Below are 26,051 nucleotides of genomic sequence, written 5' to 3'. Positions count from 1 at the left end.
AAATCCATACTTTTGCTGCCACGCGAGAGGTGCATGTGCGCGTGCGTGCGTCTCGCAGTTTAACACACTTAGTGTAACTCAAACCAGACGCGCACATGCATGCATGCAGCAGTGGGAGGGAGGCAGCGAGTGAAGTGTAGTGAGGGAGGGGAGGCGGTGCACGCACGCAGTCCCACCATCACTAAAGCAAACAACCCAGCAGCATCCGACACACTTCTCCTTTTCTCTCCACCGCGTTTACGCGACGAGAGGGGCGCTGCACCAGCACTCAAGGTGAGTTTTCGGACTTTCAGGCAACGAAAGTAAAATTCCTCTCACATCAGGCCAAATTGTGAATCTGAACTATTTAAAACAAACGTACCCCAACAAATTCTGCAGCTTCCACTCTCCCGCAACATGGAACCGATTCCAGCGGGCCGCGACTCCAGCTCCTCGCCGGGCTCCAAGCAAGAACTTTCCTACCCGTCCTCCAACAACCTGAAGCCCAACCAGGTGGGCGAGACGGTGCTGTACGGAATACCCATCGTGTCCCTGGTGATCGACTGCCAGGAGAGGCTGTGCCTGGCGCAGATCTCCAACACCTTGTTGAAGAACTACAGCTACAACGAGATCCACAACCGACGCGTGGCGCTGGGCATCACCTGCGTGCAGTGCACCCCCGTCCAGCTGGAGATCCTCCGCAGGGCCGGCGCCATGCCCATCTCGTCCCGGAGATGCGGCATGATCACCAAACGCGAGGCCGAGAGACTGTGCAAGTCCTTTCTGGGGGCTCACTCGCCTCCCAAGCTGCCGGAAAATTTCGCCTTCGACGTGTGCCACGAGTGCGCGTGGGGCAGCCGCGGCAGCTTCATCCCGGCCAGGTACAACAGCTCCAGGGCCAAGTGCATCAAATGCTCCTACTGCAACATGTATTTCTCCCCGAATAAATTCATATTCCACTCGCACCGCACGCCGGAGTCCAAGTACACGCAGCCGGACGCGGCCAATTTCAACTCGTGGAGGCGACACCTGAAATTAACCGACAAAAACGGCCAGACTGACGTGCTGCACGCGTGGGAGGACGTGAAGGCCATGTTCAACGGGGGCAGTCGCAAGAGGACGCTGCCAGGCTGCGGCTCGGAGTCCGGCTCGCCTCTCAAGTCGCACGGTCCCAACCTCCACCGGCAGTCCCCCGAAATTCCCGCCAAAATTCTCAGTCGTGACGACAACCGGGTCAGCGTGGGCCCGCGCAGCTACCCGGTCATCCCGGTGCCCAGTAAAGGCTTCGGGATGCTGCAAAAGATCCCGCCGCCGCTCTTCCCGCACCCGTACGGCTTCCCGGCGTTCGGCCTGTGCCCGAAAAAAGACGACGGCATCGTGGGCGAGCAAAGCAATAAGGCGGGCCTCCCAGGGGTGCTGTGGCCCGGTCCCAAGGACAGCGCCTACCCGTCCTTCCCGGTCTTCTGGCCCGCAGCTGGCGCCCTCCCCATCCCTCCTTACTCCCAACACAAACCTCCCCCCGAGATGCTACCTCTCCACAGACACGCCGACGTGGACGTTTCCGAGTCCACCGACACGTCCAAAGACAGCCTGGCCGACAACGAGCGCTGCTCCAGCACCCAGTCCGCGCGGAACGACGACGACAAGTCCGGGGATGAGGGGAGGCCGCTGGAGGGGCCCGCCCTGACCTCGCGCAAGGCCAGCTACGTGTCCGCCTTCCGGCCCGTGGTTAAAGACGCGGATTGCATCGCCAAGTTATACGGCAGCAGAGGAGCCTACACCCGAAGCGGCTACTTATCACCTGACTTTTTAAGCGAGAGTTCCAGCTACCGCTCCGTGTCCCCGTGCGTGGACAGCGACGGCGAGGCGGACGTGGACGTGGAGACCAGCAAAACGCCCGAGGACGAGGAGCCATGCCGGCCCCTTTCCTTGATGTGTCCCCGAAGCCCCCCGGGGCTCACCCACAGCGTGTCCCCGAGCGAGTCGGACTGCAAGGGGCCGCCGCAGGAGATGGATCCGCTCGAGTCCCAGAAAGTGGGACCACGCGTGACCCCGCAGTCTTGTGACAGAGAAGTGCAGAGCAAACAGTTAGCAGACGCGCACATTGCCGCTGCTGCACCCTTTAGTCAAGTGAGTGACACATTAACAAAAATTCTCATTTTTTTGTGCAATAAATAGGAGGCATAAAAATGTTTTTTAACACTTTTAATTAAATGCGTTTTTTCCAAATATTGCAGGTTTACACGCACGAAAGGAGCGATTTGCAACCAAGGAGTCCCTATCATTTCAGACCTGCAAGTTACCATCCTGCAGGGCTTGCAACACATGGTAAGACATCACGTAATTACCACGTTTAATTCTAATAAATAAATGTAATAACTCCTCATTGCAAATGCGTGTTTTTCCTGCAAGATGAGAGCGCAAGCAAAGAGGAGCCGTCTTCCACGGTGGAGGAGGTGGAAAGCAAATCTTTACTGGAACAAAGCAGCGACGAAAACCAGCGAGAACAGGATGAAGGTACGCGAGCAGAAAGAATCATTTTAATTATTAAGAGAATTTGATTAAAAAAAAAATGTAATGCAAATATGTGCGGTTGATTAAAATGTGTTTTTTTTGTGTGTGTGTGTGTTTATCCAGACGAAGATTCACTAAGAGCTTTGCACGCACAAAGAGGCATAAGGACATTTGCAAAAGGTTATTTTTAACAATATAATAATTAGTAGGTCTACATTGATTGTATTTATTTTAGGAGTCATCTATATTTTAAAACATTTGGATTGTGATGATTTCAAAAGCATGCTATTTCGGATGTTTCATTCAATTAATTTAGCATTAATTTGTTTATCTAGCCACATTATCTCAAATATTTTTCATATATTTGAGGCAGAAAGAAAAAAAACATGTTCGTGTTACTAGTCTGCAATTTGACTTGAATATTTTGTTTTCGATGAATGTTTATGCTACATGCAATAAATAAATGAGAAACTTATAGGCAAGCTCTTATTTTCTCACGTTTTTTCATTGTGTCTTTTGACATTTACAGAAGCTAAATATAAAGCAACAGTTTCTGTATTTTTGTCCCTTTTTAGAGGAACTGCAGAAGCAACTATTAGAGCAGGTCGAGCTGAGGAAAAAGCTGGAACGTGAATTTCAACATTTAAAAGGTGAGCCACCAAAACGTGGCATGGGCGTACAAAAAAAAATAAAAAAATGTGTCTTTAATATTTTGGGTCTCTTTTGGATGAGAGTCATAATATTAGAAACAGCTGTCAGTATGATGCAGAAACGTTTATTATTATTATTATTATTATTATTATTATTATTATTATTATTATTATTATTATTATTATTATTATTATTATTATTATTATTATTATTATTATTATTATGTTTGTATTGTATTCCATAGTTTGTTTCAACCAAATGGGGATTATTATTATTATTATTATTATTATTATTATTATTATTATTATTATTATTATGTTATTATTGCTATTATTTTTTGTTGTTGTTCTTGTTGTTCTTGTATTTGTTCCCAAACTGTTCAGTTTCCACTGAGTAGCAAAAAAAAATGTGGGCAGTTAAGTGTTTCCATAAGCACCATTGCAGGTGGCAATATCTGTTTCATTTTAGCCTTAAGTAACTCCAGTGACATCGTTGTACTCAAATGTCTATCGCTTCTTTTTACTCTTTAAGAGCGTGGACTATAAGGAATGAGTGGCTCAAAAGGGCACAATTGTATCCATGGAGGATTTGAACAACTCTAGACCTCTCAAACCTGCAGTGACCGAGGAGCGGTTCATCGTTTTGTTTGGATAATCGTGGATGTTTTTGCCGGTGCACGTTGCATAGCTTTTTGTAAACGGCTCACCTTTGTGCAGCAGCGAAAATGGACACATTAGCATTCATGTTTCAACATGACATTCCATGCACATGCACTATTCACTTGGAGTTCCTGCATGACCTTCACAGTCCTTCACTTCCATCAAACCAGAACTGTTTGACTTCCCTTTTTATTGCAGTTTATATGAGCCAAAAAGGCCACGAACACTTATTAGGCCACCTATTGAAATGCATCCTCAATTTCTAATATATTTCCATCTTCATTCTTGGTTGATTTTTCTTTATTAACTTAATTTAAAATAACTGTAGCGTTACATTACATGTTAACAATGCATACTCCATCGCCATCTCAGGAATGTGGTTAAGATTTACCATATTTCCTCAAGTAGACTCACTTAAAACATAAATGCCTTCCTTGTAATTGTTTGGACGCAGTCGCCAAATATAGTTAACAGCTCAGCCTCTGTTGCTAACCAAAACAGCAGCACCCTCTGAAGTAAACCGCACCTTTTGGGAAACTTAATGCATTTTGTAAATGGCGTCCCTGTGCAATACTAAAGATAATTTCAATTGCAGCCAAGATATCCTTAAATATATTTGTAAGAAGATGCCCCCCTGCACGCAAATAAATAAATAAATAAATGCGTGACAGCTGCTTGTTGGAAAATCCGTCCCTTATCTTTTGCGTCATCTTACAAACAGCGTCCCCTTTTGGCTGTAAGTAAATGTGCATCTTTTTTTCTTTTTTTTTTTTTCTCGACATCTTCAGATAACTTCCAGGATCAAATGAAAAGAGAACTGTCCTACAGGGAGGAGATGGTCCAGCAGCTGCACATCGTCAGAGGTGAGAAAAATAAAATAATCCACGGTGGTCCTCCGTTCACGACGGTCCCGACATACGAGGTTAGGAATGGCAAACAATGATTTTGATGACCTTACCATCCTATTCTTATTTATTTATGTATTTATTTATTGTGGCCTCAAGTGATTCTCTACTCCCATTATTGCTGCCATTTCGGCGCACTTCGATTTACGTAAAAAAATTGGCAAGATTGGGGAGGTTGCCATCACCGCAAGAACACAACTCCGTCGTAAAACGAGGACCCGATCCTAAAATAACTTATCGATTTCATTTCATTGATTGAGTTTATAGCCGAACGACGGCCTATTTTACACGCTGATTAAAAATCCATCCACGCACGCAAGTTTCCGAATATTCGCGGCCACTTTTGATTGTTGGCTTGTCGTTCCTCTCAGAAGCTCACGACGCCTTGCACCATTTCTCCTGCAAGATGTTAACTCCTCGCCACTGCACGGGGTCGTGCACCTTCAAGTCTCCTCTGCTCCCACCGTGACACGCTCATCGTGGAACCTTCACTCCACGCTGCGAGGAATATAGACTCATTTGTTGTTGTAATATTTATTTTGGGGGGGGGGGAGTACTGTCCAGCATTTATGTGACGCTCTCGTTTGATTCCGACGGAAACCATTGATGATATTTATTATTTGTGGCAACGTGCAATGACAATGTATGTATCTAAGTTGTAATAGTTAATAGAGGCTTATTATTTAAGTCTGGTGTATTATTTATTTATTTATTTATTTATTTATTTATTTACTTACTTATTTATTTTAATTTATACATTTGCCGTGTTCTTCTCACGCAGGCCAGTCGCTGACTTCATTTTTGGACATCATGCACTTTAATGAGTGAAACCATGACAACACTAATAAAATTATTTGTTGCGGACGACGTGAATTTTGAAAGACTTACAGAAAAGTTACTGTATAGGCCCGCATCGCTTTCTCTTAAAGCACACATTCTATTAAACTGTTTGTTCATGTGGTATTTGTTTACATCCTCCGTGAATAAATCATTTTATTAAAAGACGTGTGGATGATTAGCTTATAGCGTATGCACAAAATTGTCCTGCACAAGTTCTCATGCACGCGTGTGGGTTAATAGGTTCTTATGTATTATATCTGTAATCCGACTTATCCAAATTCTAAAGTGACCCATGACAAACTCATGCCCATAACCCATGGACAGTTTGCATAATTATAATTATGCAAACTGTCCATGGGTCATGCCACCAAATCGGTGCCATTTGTGTATACCCCAAAAAATAAAATGTATAAATGCATTGTTGTTTTATATTAAGCAAAGTATCCTCTATTGATCTGACTGCATATTTAATAAATGCTTTTAATAATATTAATTTAAACTACCTTGAACATTGTGTTAAAACTCATTCCAGTTTCAGTATTCAGATGATAATTTCAGTATAGTAAAATAATAATGTCATTACAAATATTTACTTGCCTAAGATGGGCCAATACATGTTTTATTTTGGTAGTTTATTGTGTGTCAAATTCAGAGTTGGGAGACGGAAATGTAGTTTTCTTTTGAGTTAACAATCAAATAAAAGCAAATCAATTCAGCTAATCTAGTTTTTTTTTTACATGATAGACTCGCCATGTAATTTTATTGTCCAAATCTACAAATTCCGGTGAATCTAACACTGATTTTATAGTGCTAAAACGTCTCCAATTTAACAGCTTGATTTGAATCACAGCCGTATATAGAGTTTGAATAGAGCAACTACGCCCCCTATCGTCTGTTATGAAGAAGCGGCACATCCCCCGAGGATCGCTGTTGCGCATGCGTACACAATGTCACAAGATGGCGGAGAGTACGGAACTGAAGGTAAAGCGAGCCCCTCCACTAGGTTGACAAATCGGCGCTTAGCACTGTCACGTTTGAATTTCAAATAACGGAAACCCCATCTCTCGACAATCAAATAGCGAACAACGCTTTTATCAATCCACGTGCGGCCACAGGAAGGGTGACAGACACCACACAAACTGTTAGCTGGCTGGCTAGCCTGCTAGCCTTAGCTTTGTTATTGTTGCCGACGATCCCGTTAGTCAGCTTGCCTTGTGCTGTGCTGTTCTCCTGCAGATTACAAGACGATCCCGCCTCGGATTTTAAAACGAGACTACAATAACGTCAACGCCTTGAAAACAGACCCACGCCAGCCAGCTCCCACTGACATTACTCGAAGATAAGCAGCCAGACCGCCGTAACTTATAAAACGGGCTCGGTCTATTCCCTGGAAGCAAGGCAGTTGCACTTCGCTATAGGTAGCGTTGTTTCTATGTAATTTCTGTGAAATCATGACAGGAAATTATCACCATCTAAATTATGTTGATCAACAGTAATATCTGTGTGCGTTTAATGTAAGACGAAGTTGAAAAGATGAATATTTTTTCATTTCCCCGCCATCAGTCGGCTAGTTAGCTTAGCTAGCATGTGTGTAATAAACGTCGTCTCCTGCCAATTTACTGTTTCAAGCTGCATATTCTTAATTTCTTACTTTTTCAAACTTCTCGCTGTATGTTTACTTCGTAATTTTGATAGTTGGCCTCCACACCATATTTTCAGACAAGTATTGTGTTTCTATTTGCTAATACTGCAAATATTTAGTGCCCCCTTAAATCCAAAAACCGTGAATCAATTTTCTTCACTTAAACCATTTGGTTCATAATTTGGCTCTCATGATAACGCACAGATCCGTGGCCTAAATTTCCTTAACCTGAAGCGCTTGAAATAGGCACGCAAGGTCATTTAGGTGCACTCCAAAGCTAAATGTAACCCATATATGATTTTTAATCTGTTGTGTAACATAAATTAGTTTTTTCATTAAGATGAAGTTATTTTTTCCTGCTATGGACAAAAACAAGGTTGTCACCTCGCCTTAACTAAACCACGATTGTCATATGTTTGACTTTTATACTAAGTACAGGTTGAACAAAGGCCCCAGTCTTCTCGTGTAATCAGGAATGAGTGTGTTCTTGTTAGTAGCATGTGGTGATGCTTTTGAAAAAGTTGATTCCTCCTTGTCTGTCTGTAGTTTTGTCTCTATTCAAAGTACTGTGTTGGTGTGAATATTTAATTGGTGTGACTATTTAAACGGCTGCAAAACCAGGCTTTCACAGTGTTGCTCAAGTAAAAATGAAAACATATTTCTTTTCTTTCTTCAATTTCGATGTCAGGTGGGTGACTGCAATGCAAATTGACGGATTTTAACGTAGTGTAGCATTCTTCTCAGCAAGCGTAGGAGAACGTGTCCCTTAACTTGACTTCCTTTCCCCCTCCAGCAAATGGTAATGAGCCTTCGAGTTTCTGAGCTGCAAGTCTTGTTGGGTTTTGCCGGACGGAATAAGCACGGGCGCAAACACGAACTTCTGACCAAAGCGCTGCACTTAGTAAAGGCTGGTTGCAGCCCTGCTATGCAGATGAAGATTAAAGAGCTGTACAGACGTAGATTCCCCACCAAAATGGTTTCGCCGGTGGACCTCGCGCTGCCCGGCGTCCATTCCAGCTCCAGCCTTCCCGCGGGCCTCTTCGACAGCCATGGTTCCCCCTCGCCGCTGTTGCCTGTTTCACTGCTCGGGCCCAAGCATGACCTCAGTCTGCCTCACCTGCCCTCGGCCCTGCACCCCGTTCACCCCGACGTCAAGCTGCAAAGATTGCCGTTCTACGACGTCCTCGACGAGCTCATTAAGCCCACCAGTCTGTGTGAGCGTATGATTTGATACGTTTGTGCTCAGAGATGTCTGTAGGTTTCCACTGCGCTGATTTCTGTCTCCTTTGTTTATTGTAGCCTCCGACAGCGGTCAGCGGTTCCAAGAAGCTTGTTATGCCTTCGCTTTAACGCCGCTACAAGTTCAACAGATCAGCAGCTCCATGTAAGCGACGCAGCTCTTGTTTACTGTCAATGAGCAACAAAATGCAATGAGGGTGGAACAGAAGGAAACTCTTAACATCTGTTTTATTTCCTCCTTTTTTTAAGGGATATATCGGGGACCAAATGTGACTTTGCTGTTCAGGTCCAATTAAGGTACAAACCAGTTAGTGGAGTGTTGTATCTTTCTGTTAAAAAAATGATCACAGGACGATCAATTTTAGGCTGGTTGTGAAAATGGCAGCATGGCGTATTTGGGATCGCTACACATCGAGCTACATGGCATGTTTCAGCCAATAGTGTTGCTAAAATTCAAAATTTGAGTCACCAATGAGCAGTGTCAAGACATGCCAGGTCTGACAGCCAATCAAAAATGTGCATTAGCTATAATAATGTGTAATATAATGAGCTGTATTTATCATTTCAAATGTGCCTGCGGCTAGAATGTAAAACATGGAAAGTCTTGTTGCCAAAATACACAGGTGAAGCCCAATCGCCCAATCGTCAACAGCCTAAAAAAAAATTAAAAAAAATCCACTTTCTCCTTCTCTTTCTTGTCCCTGAGGCAATCTACTTCTCTTTTGACAATCATGCCATGTTTTTGCGGTTCAATACAAAAATAATACTCTACAGGTTCCTCTACAGTGGTACCTCTAGTTAGTTAGTTGAACTGGTTGACCTCGTTGTGTTTTTAAATAGTAGTTAAACTGAATTATTTATATATAAAAAAAAATAAAAAAAAACTCATGACAGCTGTCGACAAAACCAATGATAACCCTAGAAAAGACTGTAAATAATGAAGTGTAATTGAGCATCCACTACATTAGGTGGCAGTGGCAATCTTATTGTCAAGAGTGTGCGCAAAGAGTGTTAGCTCCTCTGCAAAGGTTTACTAACAACAATTTTATAGACAAAGGATACTATTTATAGTCACGGCGGAGAGTTGGAGTTGTGCGAAATATTTTCTTCTTCCACAATAAATAATTGAGAAGCACCGGTTTGGTGACATGGTGTACCACACTAAACATTGACAAGAGGAAACAAAGAAAAATTGCTGCATGTTAATGATAAAGGCTATCATTTATTTCCACGAGCAAGTAGGTCACCCTTTTGAAGACAAAAATTCAATAGCATTTTTCTGTAGCGTCTTCTTTTGTCCTCTAGGTTTTGTCTATCGGAGACGAGCTGTCCCCAGGAAGATCATTTCCCTCCAAATTTATGTGTGAAGGTGAATGGAAAGCCCTGCAATCTCCCCGTGAGTTCAGACTCTCCAGCCACAGACTGTTGTTTATTCAAGTGTTAGCCACCGTGAAGGGTGTGGAATAATAGAAATGTGATGAGATTTTTTTTTTCGTCTCCCCTTTGCAGGGATATCTTCCACCCACCAAAAATGGAGTCGAACCAAAAAGACCCAGTCGCCCCATAAACATAACCTCCCTTGTGCGGCTGTCCACTACGGTCCCCAACACAATTGTCGTATCGTGGACTTCAGAAATTGGGAGGGTAAGAACTTTTTGTGAAACAGATGTTTTGAGGAGAATGTGAGTCACCTCCACATGACCCCTTTTTCGGATCTCTTGTCAGAGTTTTTCCATGGCTGTTTATTTGGTCATGCAGCAGTCGTCCGCAGTGTTGTTGCAAAGACTACGGAACAGAGGAATCAGGAACCCCGACCACTCCAGAGCTCTGAGTAAGTTTATTTGCTTGGAAAACTCAAGACATAGACATCTCTTCTCTTCGCATTCTAAATTGATCCCTTGAAATATATTTGACAGCATATCAAATTAAGCATTTTATTACATTCATATGCAAAATAACTGTTAGAATTTTTTATTTAGCACCAGTTTGCAATAATGTGACCTTTACCTTGTAAAACTCAACTAAATTAAAAAAATAAAAAAAAAATCTTTTTGACAGGGGAAGTCCAGATAAACAACTGAAATAATGTGGTTGCACAAGTGTGCACACCCTTTAAAACTGTGATTAGGTTGTGTTTAGAATTAACCAATCAGATTCAAAAACATCTTAAATGGGAGTCAGCCATGCAAAACAAATATCAGGAACAGCCTGCTTGAACATGTAAAATTTCATTGGCCACTTTAAATAGTGGCAAGTGGGTGTTGACTCCCATTTAACATGAGTTTGAACGTGACTGGTTAATTCTGAACAGCTACATCCCAATTGTAGGAAGGTATACACACTTGTGCACACATTACTTCAGATGTTCATTTTTCTTTCACAGTTGAGTTGCACAGGTTATGTTATTGGCCACATTCGTGAGTTTTGAAGCGATTTATCTTGGTCTAGGCATAAAACTTGACATATTTGCTAACTCTTAATATTTAATGACATATTAATAATCTTTGAGAGTTTCCAAATCGCATGTTTATCACAATGTATTAGTATTTTTAGGATTCTGGGATTTTGTAAAGCACTCTTCAAAACTACGTGGCCCTTACTGCTAAAACTGTTGTTGTTTCTACCCACATTTTCAATTTCTTTGAATTAAAAAAATTCCGGTGAAAGAGAGGATTTATTGCACGGCTGCTGTATTAAACTGTTCATGTTGTTTTCTGACCACCTCTGTTATAATAAGTGCATACATGTTATAATAAGTATTTTGTGACAAGTTCGTAATGCATTCAAAAGCGTATCATTGCATGTTCCATTTGTCAATATGAAGGCGGGACGTTTCTGCTGCCCAGCTGCAAACACGTTTATTTATCCAAGTGTGCTCTTTGTTTCACTTCTACCACAATAATCCAGCACTTGCACACATACCAGCCTCTGAATATCTCCTCTCCTTGATAAAATATTCATCCCCGTTGTGTGCCAGTGAATATATAAACATTCCTTACTCCTTCCACCCAAACCACATGGCCTACTTGCTAATTATTCATGTTCTTCAGTCCGGGACTCTGATGCTCAGGTTCTGTTGCTTTTTCGTAGATTGGTTTCATGATCCAATTCTGTGTTACCCACCTTTTATTAAAAAGTACCGAAAGGCAAACATAGGTCTTTAACTCATTTGCTCCCCAAAACGTATAAAAATGTTCTATTTTAAATATTGCCATGGTCCCAAAAACTTATTTATATGGCTTTTCTTTTTCGTATTGTTTTTTAATTTTATTTTTTATTTTTATTTTTTACAGAAGGCTTTGATGCAACGGGTGAAGCAATGGTAGTTATCAAGAATAAATAACATATGCCCTCTATTAGTGCCTTATGTTATAATCAACGGCCAGCTCATCCTACGCTGAAACAACTCATTTCAAATAAACTTTTTTTTCCCCCATCAGAGAAAAAAGACATTTATGAGCTATTTGTACAAATATATTGCATGATACTGAAAAATTATAGTCAAATTATACTGGTAGAAAAGGCTAATTCTATTCCAATGTGGAATCAAATACATTGATAATATTAGTTTTAAAAATTTAGGATGCCTTCATACAAATAAAGCGCCTTTGTAGTAATGCCTGGTACTTTCTGCAGTTGAGCAAATATGCTAATATGTGAGAAAATGCAATGATTCATCTTTGTGCTTTTCTGGTTTCTGTGCAGTCAAAGAGAAATTGACAGCCGACCCGGAGAGCGAGATTGCCACCACCAGTCTACGAGTGTCTCTTCTGTGTCCGGTGCGTTTTACCACTTTCATCTTAAGCCTGACAATACACACATCAATGAGAAGTACTTATTGTCATGCTTTATTTGTTTTTAAAGCTCGGAAAGATGAGGCTGACAATCGCGTGCCGAGCGTTGACCTGCTCCCACCTCCAGTGCTTTGATGCTACTCTTTATATCCAAATGAATGAGAAGAAGCCGACGTGGGTGTGTCCAGTGTGTGACAAGAAGGCGCCGTACGAGCACCTCATTATTGATGGGTGAGCGCAGCTGTTGAGTTTTTAACTCTTTAATATGTGATTTTTTATTTTTTATTTTTTTCAAGGTACATGTATTTTTAACAAACACAAGCTGTAATTTAATGTTTATTACACTAAACAATTTAGGATTTATTATACATTTATGTTTTGCTCCAAGTGGAAGTTCTTATTTTCTTATCTGTAAAGAAAACATTCTTTTCTTTCTGTGGAACATAATACTGGGACAAAAAATAACTTGTTTGGTATAATAAGAAATAAAGCAAATCCCAGAAGGGAAAATAGCGTTTTGTAAGGGGGGGGAAAACAGAACAAAACAAAACAGAAAAAAACATTTGTTGTTTGGCCAGGTGCGATGATGAAAAGGCATTTGTTTTCAGGCGTCATGCTGTTTTTTTTTGCAGGTTGTTTATGGAAATCCTGAACAGCTGTTCTGACTGTGATGAAATTCAGTTCAAAGAGGACGGAAGTTGGGCACCCATGAGGTCAAAAAAAGAAGTGCAGGAGGTGTCTGCCTCCTACTATGGAATAGACAGCGGTGAGCACCGCTACATACTACCAAAGTTAGTGAGACGAAGGAATGTGTGTGAAATCTATATGACTTTTCTGGTTCTGTGTGTGCAGACGTGCCTAAAACAGAAAGCCATGAGCAGAAACGGGGGTCAGCCAACGAGACCAGTAAGAAAGTAGACGTGATCGACCTGACACTGGACAGCTCGTCGGAAGACGAGCTGGATGATGAGCCGCCTGCTAAAAGGGCCTGTCCGTCACTGTCGCCCATCTCGCCGCCTCCGACGAAGGGGTCAGTCCGTGACCTCTACTGAAACCACTCATCAAGTTTCTTGCTCCAACTCGTGACGTGACGCAACGTTGTTTGTTCCTCGCAGAGTGCTGAACCTTCACAACCAGACGTCACCGGTGACGAGAGCTCCCAGCATGCCCCCTTTAGATACAAGCTACATTCCTCCACCGCCACCACTTATTCAGGACTACCGCCACTTCTATCACTCAGCTAATGAGCTGCCAGGTAGGTCCCGCAACAGTATTTAAAATACAACTAGTCCACATGGATGTGTTTGTGTTCTCAAGTACATAACAAATTTTTTTTTTTTACCCCATACGAAATAACAAATGAATATTTTTATTTATTTCTATTCTATGTATTTATATTACAGGGAGTACTCAAGTTAAAGCACAACTAAGATTTACACTCGTAAGAGTAAAATGAAAAAATAAAAATTAAATAAATAAAAGTCACTCAAGGGTTGCGGTACGAACTCAGGACCTTCAGTTTGGGGAGCTGCGTGGCTCAGGGAGTAGATCAGCTGTCTCCCAAGATGATTTCGTTCCTACCTTGAGTTACTTTTATTTTTTCCAATACTTTATTTTACTCTCATCCAAGTGTAAATATTACTCTAAAACTGAGTGTATTTGGTCCCAGTCTAAACAGTCAAATTTACTCGACAGAATTTACTGTGTGCACTTCTTAAGCACTGAACTTAACTGAGCTTTCTTACCCACCAAGATTGCAGTCTTTAAGATTTTAAAATTTTATTCTTTAGGCCTCATTGTCAATGTTGTGTGGAGCTTCTTTTTTAAAAATGTGTTCCAATTTTTTTTTTTTACAGATCTAAATTTCTTCTCCTTCCTCCAAGGCGACAATCAGGTACACCCATCATGACCCACACGTTGACATCATCACGCACGCTCTGCCTAACTTCCATTCTCGTCTCCTCTGCCCATTCAGCATTACAACATGGTGATGGCCGCAGCAGCGGCCGCGTCGGCCTCGGACGACTCGGACCTGCTCCTCAACCGCTACCTTCCCTACGGCTCGTCCCCCATGTTGCGGGAGCCCCCGGGCACCCCGGGCAGCAGCACGCTGGCGGCCACCAACGGAGGCAGCAACAGCGGCAGCACCAGCAGTTTGGTGTCTTCCGGCAGCCTGCGGGACAAAGACCGAGAGCGCGACAGGGACAACCACGGCCTCTCGGGACTGTCGAGGTCTTCGGTGGAGGCGGCGGCAGCGGCGGCGGCGGGCATTTACGGCTCGATATCTGACGTCATCTCTCTGGATTAGATACTCGCAAAACTCTGACGCACAAGGGAGACACTGAGACGAGATCTTTGTAAATACGCAAGAGAGAGCTGAAAGAATACAGTACTATGTACAGAGAGGAAAAATCTATTTTCAATTTACTTATCGTGTATATAAACTTAGGACACTTCCTGTCCAGTGGGTCGCTTCAGTTCAATATTTTCTGTGAATACTGAAGACTTTTTCACACCTCTTCATGTGGTCCTTTGATTATATTGTACCTTTTGTACTTGGTTTTTACAGTTTTGTTTTCGATATTCCATGTCAATGGCATTAGTTTATTATATTGTGTGCACAGAACCCTCATGAGGTGAGACCTTATGGAACATGATATTTAGCATCAAAAGAAAATGGGCATTGTCAGCGGGTGTTCACAAGGCAAGTCACAGCAAACAAGGAAAAAGGGTAACTTTTTCTAAATAGCACAGTTTCTGTAAAAAAAATAGGAAAAAAATCATGTTGACAGCAGAAAGTGTTTTGCCATCACTGTAGACATTCATGCTGCGGTTGCATTATTTTAAGGACTTATTTATAATGTAAGTTATGTTGGATGTATACTGTTTTTTGTTTTTTTTGTTTTTTGTTTTTAAGCATTCCCCTTGCCTTGAACTGTTGCCACTAGAAATACAAAAGCAGGTTTTTCTATGTTATCACTTTTCCTCTTGCCTGCCATTTAGAGTCAAATGAAGCATATTCTTAGCCATCATGAATTGAAGCTAGGTATATATAATCAGTATTGTAGGGAAATTCTTTCTCAGTATGCGAATGAATGGGTTTGATACAATAAGCATCACCATGGTAATCAAAAAATTGGAAATTTACAGCTAAGTGGAAAAACTGCTCACTTTTCAGATTGAATTCAGCAATTGGATGTGACTCTTATTTTTATTTTTTTAGCACTTGCTTTCTATAAGTGATCATGAAAATGGATGGATGCATTCTCCTTTCAGGCTCTACACAAAAGTAAAGCATTGACCAGTAGCAACTACTTTGACAGCACAGTAGTTTGTGTTTCTGAAAATGGAAACGCTTTCAAAGCTCACCTGTTTAATGGCTGTTCCTCTTCTTTGAGGGGTCATAAGTTATTTAGTGTGTATGTTTTTTGTTTTTTTGTTCCAACAAGATATTTGGGATGTCATCCCCACTGCCCGTTTTAGCCCAACTATTGAAGTCAACATGAAAGCCTTTTTTCTCTCGGCGTATGCTTATAATTACTATTATTTATTAGCATATAAATTTTCAGCATTTGTTTGAGTCGTGGCTATGCATTGCTATCATTGTATGTGATTTTCTTTTGTTATGATATAATTAATGCTATTTAAAAATGTCATTGTTGCTGACATACATGCATTGTAACAGTTTCTGTTTCTCTGTCCGTTTTACCTATCAGATGATGTCAATAACTCAATAGAGGCTTTGAGCATTTTGAACCGTTAAGAGGTCTACTGTGCTGTTTGATATTTATAAGAATTAAACAGGAAAATGGGCCTGTGTGGTTGATCATTTAGTTTAGAGGTTTTGTTCAAGCTACGATTGGCAGGCTGAGTATGTGAGTATGTTATACTGACAAGGACATTTCCAAACGCTAGTTAACAGAATTCAGGAAAAATGGTTTGGAACGTCTTAAGCAGAGCAAGTTAATACAACTTGAACCCTGACAGTAATTCCATCCAGGGTGCTGTCGTAAATTATCCAGTTTCATCTAATTTATACAAAAATTATTCATGATGCAAGTATGTCTGCTCATCTATTTAGGACAGTGATATGATTTACTGTATAACTGATGATGGATTCCTACTAATGGGGTATATGCCACGGAAGAGGCGGGACTGTTTTTTGCACAACAGTTTGTTTCCGGTTCGTTTTGCGACGTGTGGGCTGCGTCAAAAATACTAGTGCTTCCGACTTTGTGCCCCTCGGTTCCGTGTTCGCAACACGGACCGGAAATAAACTGATGTGCAAAATCACGTCCCGCCTCTTCCGTGGCATATACCCCATTAGAAAGCCATCATCAGCTTTCTGTTAATTAAACAGGCTCGTATTTCACGTTAAGTTAATTTGTAAGTACCTTGAGACGGAAAGTATCTTTTAAATAATTAACGCTAGTCTAATTTCTTTTACGGCATTTTTTATATTCACGTTTTATGTTTGTTGCATAAACAAAAAACAAAACTAGAAACACGATAGTTTTTCGAAGAACAGAAAGACAAGCTGTCCCGCTATGCTTGGTCGCGTTTGGTGACGTCACCAGATCGGTGATGACGTCTATAAGTGAGCGGCACCGTTTCAGATTGGAATGGGAGCTGGCGATTTTTCCCCTATTTTGATCGTTTAATCCGTGAATGGCGCCGAAACAGGACCCGAAACCTAAATTTCAAGAAGGTACCGTGCTCTCTGTTTGTGCTGTGACGGAACCGCGAGGATCGTTAACGTCCAAGTGGATGGAATGGAGCTCAGACATTAGCTAACATGTCTAACACTGCTAGCTTTCATTGTTGTTGCTATGAGCACAGTGTTTGTCTTCATGTCTTTATTCCCCGGAGTCTCTTCGTTTGTGTTGTATAATTTGCATTATATCATCATACCGTCAAAGCAAACTCCAAATCAATGCAAAACGTTTTTAACTGCAATATTTAGACCCTCTTCCAGACCTTCCTGAGATAGCTGTTAGCTTGGCTAAATCTAACAGTCGAGGTTGGTTGACCGTGTGCACAACTAGGTTAGTGCATATAAATGAGTAGATTGCTCTCCATTATGGCATCCGTGTTATTGTTTCTCTCTCAGAATGTAATGAGTTGTTTGACAACTTGTACATCTTATCTTGTGTAATATAACATCTTAAAATTGAATAGTAATGCAGACCTATATGTGAATGAATGTTGTTTCCAGGTGAAAGAGTGCTGTGTTTTCATGGGCCATTGCTCTACGAAGCTAAGGTAAGTTTGCACAGCACGCTCCCCCCCGAATGTCTACTTAGTTCTCCTTCTCAAAGTGTGCCAATAATGTCTCTTTGCAGTGTGTTAAGATAAACGTCAAGGAGAAACAAATCAAGTACTTCATTCATTATAGTGGGTGGAATAAAAAGTAAGTGAGTCGGTTAACTTTTGTATTTTGGTTGGCATAATGCCTTATTGTCTTATTTGTTGTCATGCTTCTTTCTAGTTGGGACGAATGGGTTCCTGAGAGTAGAGTGCTGAAGTATGTGGACAGCAATCTGCAGAAACAGAAAGAGCTTCAGAAGGCCAACCAGTATGTCCGTTTGCCAATTCTTCAGTTTAACACGTTCAGAAAGCATACAGTGGTTACAAAAATGTCAATACATTTTTGTTCAAATGCCATGTTTTTGTCATATATAGAAAAATCAGACCAATATAAATAATTTAACAACTTTTTTTTTCACCAATAATGTGACCTACAATGTGCCCAACACATTTTTTAAAAATCTTCTTGAGAAGGGAATTAAACTGAAATAATTTGGTTGCACGCGTGTGTCCACCCTTGGTGTGGCTGTGTTCAAAATTAACTGATAATGGTAGCAGGTGTAGATTGACAATTTGACACCCATTTAACTTGAGTTTAAAGGTGATTGGTTAATTCTGAACACTGTCACATTTCAGTTGGAGGGTGTGTACAGTCACGTGGGCAACCACATTTCAGTTGCTTATTTTAAATTCCCCTTCTGAGAAGAAAAAAAAAAATAAACCGAGTTGTACAGGTAGTAGGTTATATTAAGAGTGCAAAAGGTTTTAAAAGATTTTTATTGGTCTCATTTTATTGTATCACAAAAACAAGGAATTCAAACTGGGGTGTGCAGACTTTTAAGATCCACTGTCTGTCTATTTTGCATAAACATGTCAATGAGTCCTGCATATACAAGATTGCACATGATAATGGTTATCTATAATAGCAGTGGTATTTAGGCTGATATTTTTTTTCTTCTTTTCTTACCTTAGAGACCATTATGTTGAAGGAAGAATGAGGGGCGCTGCACCGAATAAGAAGATACCCGCGACGTCACAGAAAAACGACGTGTGAGTGCAACATTCCGAGTTTATTTTAGTCGTGCTTTGTGATGTTGGATCATAGTTTGCAGTTTTAAATATCTTTTTTTGTTCTATTGCAGGAAAACCAAAAAGAACAAACAAAAAAGTGAGTATGTGCTGCTTTTGGATTTATTTATATAATGGAGAAAATCATGTCATGTGCTGATCGCTGTTCTTGTTGACTGACCCATAAAGGTGTTTGTTTGTTTGTTTGATTTAATTGTTACAAAAGCTGTATTTGTATTGACCACATCTGTTTTTAAAATATTTGTCGCCATCACAAATTGACATATGTTTTCACCTATAAACTGTATGCTTCAGTTTTTGTTTTGTTTGTTTTTGTTTTAACTCAGTCACTCTCAGCAGCCATTTTCGCTCCTGGCCATTTTACTGGATTTTTTTTTTTATTGATTTTGTAACGGCCACAGAATGTTTTGCAGCAATTAGCATTCGGATATAGCTAAGTTTCATCAGTATTCACATTCCTGGTGAAAACAAGGTAAAAAAGAACTTGTTGCAACATGGCCCTCCCCAGTCTCTTGTACTCTGCTGCCACCTTATGGCTGTTTTTTTTTTTTTTTGGGTAATAACTGATTAGTTTAAGCCATCTCATGTCATGTAGGGAAAATGGATGAATGAATTTTTATTCAAAATGCAACACGCATAACTGTCTTTAGTTCAACTCAAAGATTATCACGTTTCTTTTATTCACAAGGTCACATAAAAAAATGCAATTAAAAAGATTATTATTTATTTTATTTTATTTTACAAAAAAAAAAAAACACCAACAATATTGTATTTGATATTATGGATGGGGAGTTAAGTATGTTTGTGTGTTCTAGCTCCTGGTCCAGGAGAAGGTCCGAGTTCAGGAAGTGACCCCACCCACCCTCCAAGAAAGAAGAGGGCTCGTGTTGACCCCACTGTTGAAAGTGTATGTTCACCACTATCCGTCATAGATGTTGGATCACATGCGTTGTCTGCTGTCTCGTGTAACATCATGTAACTTGATCTTGTTTGGGCAGGAGGAAACCTTCATAAACAGGGTGGAAGTTAAAGTCAAAATCCCTGAGGAGCTGAAACCTTGGCTTGTTGATGACTGGGATCTGATTACACGACAAAAACAGGTTAGTAGTATAGTCAGTGGCACACAGCAATGGAAAAACACTGCCCCCTGGTGTTCTTTTGGGTAACAATGTTGCTTCACATTTGCTATCCTGTTGGTAGACGATCACCCTGTATAGGTCCCGTTACCAAATCCTGGAGACTTTTTTTTTTTGTTTTGTTTTTTCAGGTTCCCTAATAACTAATGAACATTTTTGACACGGTCTTGCCGCTGGAAGCTCCCGAGCGTTTTCGGGAGGGGAACATTTTTCAAAAATGCCCCAATTGTGTCAATATACATATCAAATTTTTCATTTTGTCACAGGGAATCACAAAATGTATACTTGGATATGCACATGAGCTCAAATGAGAGCACTGTCACCCAAAATCTGAAAAGGTCAATGACCTTTTGTGATTCACATAAATGCCTAATATTGTCCAATTTGATAGATAATAATGTCTAAGCTTGATGTTCAAGGTAATCATTTTTGCCTTTGTTGGCTGCTTATTTGAACTTCCAATGCATAAAAGTGTACAATTAGATATTAACTCATTAAAACCCCAAAACGTATAAATATGTTTTTGTAATACTTTGTCCTTCCCTACCAAAAAATGTATTTATCAGTTTTTGTTTGTTTGTTTGTTGCGAAGCACACAGAAGCCTTTGAGGCAGCTTCTGACTTGAAGAGGTTGCTTAAAGCAATGGTAGTTATGACCACAAAAAAAAAAAGGCCAGCAATTGGCAGCAGAGTATAAGAGATCAACCAGGGTCATGTTAAAGCAAGCTCTTTTTCCCAGTGTTTTCAACAGGTTTGTGAATAATAATGAAACTTAGCTATATTCTAATACTAGTTGCTGCAAAATGGAAAACAGATACAACAGTATATATATTTTTTTAACTTATAAAAGAAGAGACTAATCTTTCTTTTTGTAGGTTCCCTGTTGTTATAGCAATAGAACACAATATTCTGTGGGCCTTACAGAATCGGTCAAAATCCAGTTGACTCAGTGAAAATAGCTGGTAGTGAATGAGTTAATAGCTCTCAAATTGGACAATATTAGCTGTTTATGCGAATTTATCTCATCACAAAAGGTCATTGACCTTTTCACATTTTGTGGTCAGATGTATATCAAAATACTGTATACATTTTGCATTCCTTGTAGCAGGACAAATAATTTTATATGCAAATTGACACTATTGTGGCATTTTTATTTATTTATTTATTTTAAATGACCCCCATTTGACCTTTTGATGCCACCACCTGAAAATGCTTGGGAGTTTCGAACGGCAAGATCAGGACAAAGCAAAAATGTTCAATATCAATTAGGAAACCCCGTGTTTGTTTTCTGTCTTCAGCTTTTCCATCTGCCTGCTAAGAAGAACGTCGACGCGGTGCTCGAAGATTATGCGAACTACAAGAAATCGAGAGGAACCTCTGACAGCAAGTAACACTTGTTTGTAATCTTCCCAGAGGATGACTTGGTTTCCAAAGTATTGTCAGGAGGGCTGAAGATTCTTTGCTATTCCTCGCCCCAGGGAGTTTGCCGTGAGCGAGGTTGTTGCCGGCGTGCGGGAGTATTTCAACGTGATGCTGGGCACGCAGCTGCTCTACAAATTTGAGAGGCCGCAGTACGCAGACATCTTGGCCAACCACCCAGATACGTCCATGTCGCAGATCTACGGCGCGCCACATCTGTTAAGGCTCTTTGGTAAACTATTTTACGCAACATTACCCACACTGCGAAAGGGGAAGTCGACCCAAAAATTATCTTATTCTATGAAGCCCCCATTGGTCTAAATAGCAACACGGTATTCTGATTAATAATGGGTTTTTTTGTGGAATATGAGTTAAACAGCAAAGTCCATCTCATGGGGCGGCCATTTTGCTACTTGCTGTTGACTGAAAATGACATCACAGTTGCTCAGGGCGAAGGTAATGATCAATCACAGCTTGCCTGTTTTCTGAAGCTGAGCTGTGATTGGTTGTTACCTGTGCAGCATTTTCAATCGACAGCCAAGTTACAAAATGGCCAACCCCTGAGATAGATAAAAACGGGTAAATTTTGCTGTTTACTGATATTCCACAGATACAAAAAAATAATCAGAATGCCCTGTTTAGACTAGTGGAGGCTCATATAACATATTGTAAAGACAGTGACTTCCACTTTAATATTTACTAGCAAACTAGGATAGTGTGTACTGTATATACAGGGGCATCACAGTTAATTTGAATATCGTGAAAAACATTATTTCAATAGTTTAATTCAAAACTCCCACATTACATAATTCACTACACAGATTCAATACTTCATGCTGAAATGTTTTTGAAATTTTCATGCTTACAGTAAATTTCAGGAGCTTGGGAGTGTGAATGGTGGTCGTTGATAGCTCCCTAAAAATGTTTGGCTGCCTATATTAAATTATGATAGGTGAATTTGTATATGGTTAACATGATTATGCGGAGGATTAATATATAAAACAGCTATTCTAAGATATTCTGATTTACTGAGATAAACCTTTGTTATCCCATGACATCAGCACATGTCTTAAGTGCATGATTCTAAAGTACATCCACCAGTCACTTCCTTGGTTACACCCATTCAACTTGTGGTAATAGGAATATCTAGTTATCCAATCATATGACCGCAATTAAATCGCATTTTTTTTATTTTTTTTTATTTTTATTTTTTTTTAAATAGGGCAAGAAACCACATATTGTGGAACTATCCACAGTGGTCACAGTGTTCTTTTTCTGATAGGCAGTTGAAATGTAATTTCTTCCTGCCATGCTGCTGAGAAATGTAGGTGTAGCAATGACAAAATGGATCATTAAATGTTAATGGAAGAATAGTACAGTCAGGTTTGGACAAATCTCCTTATGTTATTGAATGAAACGTTTAGGGTTTACTACAATATACTAGTTTATAATGGTTTTCCTTTCAAAAGGTTACAATGTTAAAAAGTTTTATAATTATACTGCAATCATTTTTTTCCCGAGGTTAGAGGCACACTTCCCAAAAGGGAAAATACACAGTGAGTGTCAGTTCTTTATTGAGGAAAAAGAGCTATAAATATCTCGGGTCAATTTCTGCTGTAACATCTGAACAGTATAGAACTAAATTGTTTTTTTTGTTTTTGTTTTAAATCCAACCATCCTTCTATCCATCCATCCATTGTGCTTCATATCAACATTTCATCGGTGTTGATGTCATGGTGAGGAGATTACACAGTCCGTGTAACCGTCTCCAATCTGTTCCTTGAACAAAACAACGAGTCCATTGTACTGCGTTGTCAGACAGATTCCAAGAGAGCACCTTTTGGAATGTGCTGGAACATGAAATTTGCATCAGTGTTTTGATGCTGTTCCATCTAATATCTGAGGAATGGGTCACTTATTGGCGCTCTGCTGCTCCTTGGTAATATCTTCCCCTTTGGTCTTGCAAGTGCGAATCGGAGCCATGTTGGCTTACACTCCCTTGGATGAGAAGAGTCTGGCACTGCTGCTCACCTACTTGCAAGACTTCCTCAAGTGAGTATCTGCTTTTTTTTTTTTTTTTGCTTTTTTATTAAAGCTTTGTCATCACGTTAGCTGGCCTGTAACAGCAAATCAGAGCCGTGACGCACATCTCTTCGTTGCAGGTACCTCGTCAAGAACTCTGCGACACTCTTCAGCGCCAGCGACTACGAGGTGGCCCCGCCCGAGTACCACCGTAAGGCCGTTTGAGCATCGGGGATCATGGATCAAGATACGTGCATCATCAAGGAAGTGTCGGACCAACTTGTCAAGTTTCTTTGGTTTGGAAAGCTGCTAAGTATGCTCTCCCTGTATTGGTATGTTTTTTTTAATACCACCCGTTAGTTTCTGTGACCCGTCTTTTGACAAGGAACTTCAACATTTCACCTTTTAGGTTCTTTATTTTTGTTCACGTACTGTCATCGTTTTCTAATAAAAAAAAAAAAAAATTCATTTCTTCATGTGTCTTTGCTTAATGGCTTGTTGGCTGTAACACTTGAATGCAAATGAGAGAAACTGTACTGAATTTCACACTTAGGTAGAATCTGGACGTTGTCCGGGAAAACAAAACGTCAGTGGAGTGCGAATCACATTTTCAATTGGTTTGTTTTGTCCTGTCAAGCGGTTAACTGCATGAAAATCTCCTTGACTCTGCAATCATTTGATGATTTCGCAAACTAGAAATGGCCCCAATGTGATGATCATCATCACAGAACATGGATTGATTTCGGATGGTTTGCATTGGCTGTATCGCAGTGCGCCGTTGCTGCCATGCAGCAGACATTATGAGAAGCATGTGACACTGCAGAGAGAAATATCAGCCGCGAGGATGTTTGGCCAGGCACCAGCCTTCCCCTCTACTGCACTGATGTAGTTGACATAAAAAAGTGAGATGCTGAATGTTGTTTTTTAGACCGATTTGTGGTTTCATCGCCGCTGGTTGGCTTGCACTTATGTCAAAATGGTCCAAAGTACCGTTGGAGGGCAGGTGGGGGTTGGGATTTATTTAATACTATCTCCCCCCACCCCCTCACCTCCCGGCCTTAACTAAAAACCCATGTAGTAACACACATCATTGCCAGATGAAGACCAGTCTGGCACACAGGAGATGGTGATCCACTTTATGTTTTGTTTCTTCAATATTTGTAAATCCATATCACTATCATAGAGGAATTGCTAAATTTAGCCTTGTGTACATGAAATTTACCCAAGAGTAATATGAGATTATCCACATGGTTAAGCTTGAAATTATCAGTTTCAAAACCAGATATATCTAGACTTGAGTCTTAGCGAGCCTAGCATACGTGTTTGTGCAATGTGAAAGGAAGTTGGAACCCCCCCGCACAAACAGGAAGAACGAGCAAAATTCAAACAGGAAGCACCAGTTGAAATTTCATACCTGAACCCTAAAACCACGAGTCAGAAGTGCAAACCCCAAGAATACCACATCACCATAGTTGTTTACAAATATACTCATAGCACCAATAGTCATGTTGGTTCACAAAGCTAACTGCAGTGCCCTGAATTTTACTGGCGACCAGTCCAAGTGCTGTAGAAATGTTAAGGACTTTGGCTGAGATGTTGTGACAAGAAGTAGCCACTAGATGTCAGCATTTCCCAAAACGCTTTCACTAATGAACTCCCCTGTTGTTTGAATATTGCCATCATGTTTTAGTGGCGATCCACATGCATGCACACAAACCGCCATGGAGTCATTGCAACACATAAAACTGTCATCCAAATCCTCGCCTCCCTCCAAACTGCATCAATTCAAGCGAGAGGGATCAGTGACAACCGCAGCCCCAGAATGTTGTCACTTTAACTGACTGATGGAGGCCATTTGTGCCTCATATGATTCCTCAACAGCAAATCCATCTGCTCTGGACTCTTTTTGAGGTGAAAAACCGCCAGCGTTTAATGTGGTACTGAATGTTTCCCCAGACTGGGAGTTAGTGGTGGACTAATTAGATATTGGGCAGCGAGTCTTACTAGTGCACGGCTTGCCAGAGCTTTGTGTGACTGCATGTCATTAGTATTGGAAAAGTACACTCTCCACAAAGGCCTGCGGTCAGTCGGAGCCACTAAAACATGAAAGAACACATCCCACTCTTCTGGGGGAAGGAATTTGCACAACATAAACAGCCTGTAAAATGGAAAACTACATCTGTGTCTATTTGTTTTGCTGAGCGACGGCCAGCGTTGGCAGTTGTTGCCGAAAATCCTTCCAATAACAGTGCAGTCCAAATAAAGGAAAGGGCTGTTTGATCCATCTGTTTCCAATGCAAGCGGTGCAGCGTGGAAGCGCTTTTAGAGCGCAGGATCTCGCTTGGTGGGAGGCGAATTCATTAAAGGCTTCAGTATGCGTTGAGGCCTTTTCTCAATTAGCTTTGACATCACGTGCTTAATGAGCATGTGTCTGCTGCTTGTCTCTCCCGATGCATGCTAGAGTAAAACACATATTACTGTCACGCTGATGTGTTAATGTGGGTTTTGTGAATGGGATCAGGATACAACTACTACTACACCGTGGAAAATGGCAAGATATAAGCTTTTAAATTCAACTTCTATGATCTATTAGTTGTTGTCATTACATTTGTCTAAACAACTCCTTTGGTCGTATCAGGCATTTAAAATGAGCAGGAAACTGAAGAAAAAAGAGGTGTTAGAACCTAGCTCTGCCACAAAGAGCGAACATTGGAGTCATTGGTGCCCTTAAAATGTTAATAATTGCTTATAAATGCCACTGCATGGTGGCAAACCACTACATGAAGCTCTTCAACTGACTTCAAAATAATTCCTTGGCACGGTTGACCACAAAAACTGCAAACTAGTGAGTGGTA

At 40.8% G+C, this 26,051-nt stretch overlaps 3 protein-coding genes across 8 annotated transcripts; all 3 read left to right on the top strand.

Moving 5' to 3' along the window:
- Window positions 1-225: 225 nt before the first annotated feature.
- Window positions 226-5,625, top strand: skor1b (SKI family transcriptional corepressor 1b). Of its 2 annotated transcripts, XM_077516745.1 has the most exons (8): window positions 226-273; window positions 379-2,109; window positions 2,217-2,307; window positions 2,392-2,496; window positions 2,617-2,673; window positions 3,069-3,143; window positions 4,592-4,666; window positions 5,080-5,625. In XM_077516745.1, exons 2-8 carry the CDS (start codon window positions 397-399, stop codon window positions 5,175-5,177), a joined length of 2,214 nt encoding a protein of 737 aa, XP_077372871.1. In that variant the 5' UTR covers window positions 226-273; window positions 379-396; the 3' UTR covers window positions 5,178-5,625. The 2 variants fall into 2 exon arrangements, with proteins under 2 accessions (XP_077372871.1, XP_077372872.1); XM_077516746.1 differs by having other exon boundaries at window positions 258-2,109; window positions 5,083-5,625.
- An 825-nt stretch (window positions 5,626-6,450) lies between these two features.
- Window positions 6,451-16,036, top strand: pias1b (protein inhibitor of activated STAT, 1b). Of its 4 annotated transcripts, none has more exons than XM_077516744.1 (15): window positions 6,488-6,529; window positions 6,785-6,966; window positions 7,984-8,404; window positions 8,490-8,574; window positions 8,679-8,726; window positions 9,735-9,825; window positions 9,939-10,073; window positions 10,155-10,260; window positions 12,135-12,208; window positions 12,294-12,454; window positions 12,856-12,989; window positions 13,076-13,253; window positions 13,339-13,478; window positions 14,080-14,117; window positions 14,199-16,036. In XM_077516744.1, the coding sequence occupies exons 3-15, from the start codon at window positions 7,987-7,989 to the stop codon at window positions 14,529-14,531; spliced, it is 1,941 nt and encodes a 646-aa protein (XP_077372870.1). In that variant the 5' UTR covers window positions 6,488-6,529; window positions 6,785-6,966; window positions 7,984-7,986; the 3' UTR covers window positions 14,532-16,036. The 4 variants fall into 4 exon arrangements, with proteins under 4 accessions (XP_077372867.1, XP_077372870.1, XP_077372869.1 ...); XM_077516743.1 differs by having other exon boundaries at window positions 6,512-6,668; XM_077516741.1 differs by lacking the exon at window positions 6,785-6,966 and having other exon boundaries at window positions 6,451-6,529.
- Window positions 16,037-16,508: 472 nt separating this feature from the next.
- morf4l1 (mortality factor 4 like 1) lies at window positions 16,509-23,658 on the top strand. 2 transcript variants are annotated; one of them, XM_077516739.1, is made up of 12 exons: window positions 16,509-16,609; window positions 17,439-17,485; window positions 17,566-17,633; window positions 17,712-17,798; window positions 18,503-18,580; window positions 18,673-18,698; window positions 19,435-19,526; window positions 19,618-19,719; window positions 21,054-21,142; window positions 21,234-21,406; window positions 23,142-23,226; window positions 23,337-23,658. In XM_077516739.1, exons 5-12 carry the CDS (start codon window positions 18,525-18,527, stop codon window positions 23,419-23,421), a joined length of 708 nt encoding a protein of 235 aa, XP_077372865.1. In that variant the 5' UTR covers window positions 16,509-16,609; window positions 17,439-17,485; window positions 17,566-17,633; window positions 17,712-17,798; window positions 18,503-18,524; the 3' UTR covers window positions 23,422-23,658. The 2 variants fall into 2 exon arrangements, with proteins under 2 accessions (XP_077372865.1, XP_077372864.1); XM_077516738.1 differs by lacking the exon at window positions 16,509-16,609 and adding an exon at window positions 16,635-16,931.
- The last annotated feature ends 2,393 nt before the right edge of the window (window positions 23,659-26,051 follow it).

This window comes from Festucalex cinctus, chromosome 3 (genome assembly GCF_051991245.1).
Source record: "Festucalex cinctus isolate MCC-2025b chromosome 3, RoL_Fcin_1.0, whole genome shotgun sequence".
In the NCBI taxonomy this organism is placed as follows: domain Eukaryota; kingdom Metazoa; phylum Chordata; class Actinopteri; order Syngnathiformes; family Syngnathidae; genus Festucalex; species Festucalex cinctus.
The sequence above is the reverse complement of the archived record's forward strand: the minus strand, read 5'-3'. Positions and strand labels throughout refer to the sequence as shown.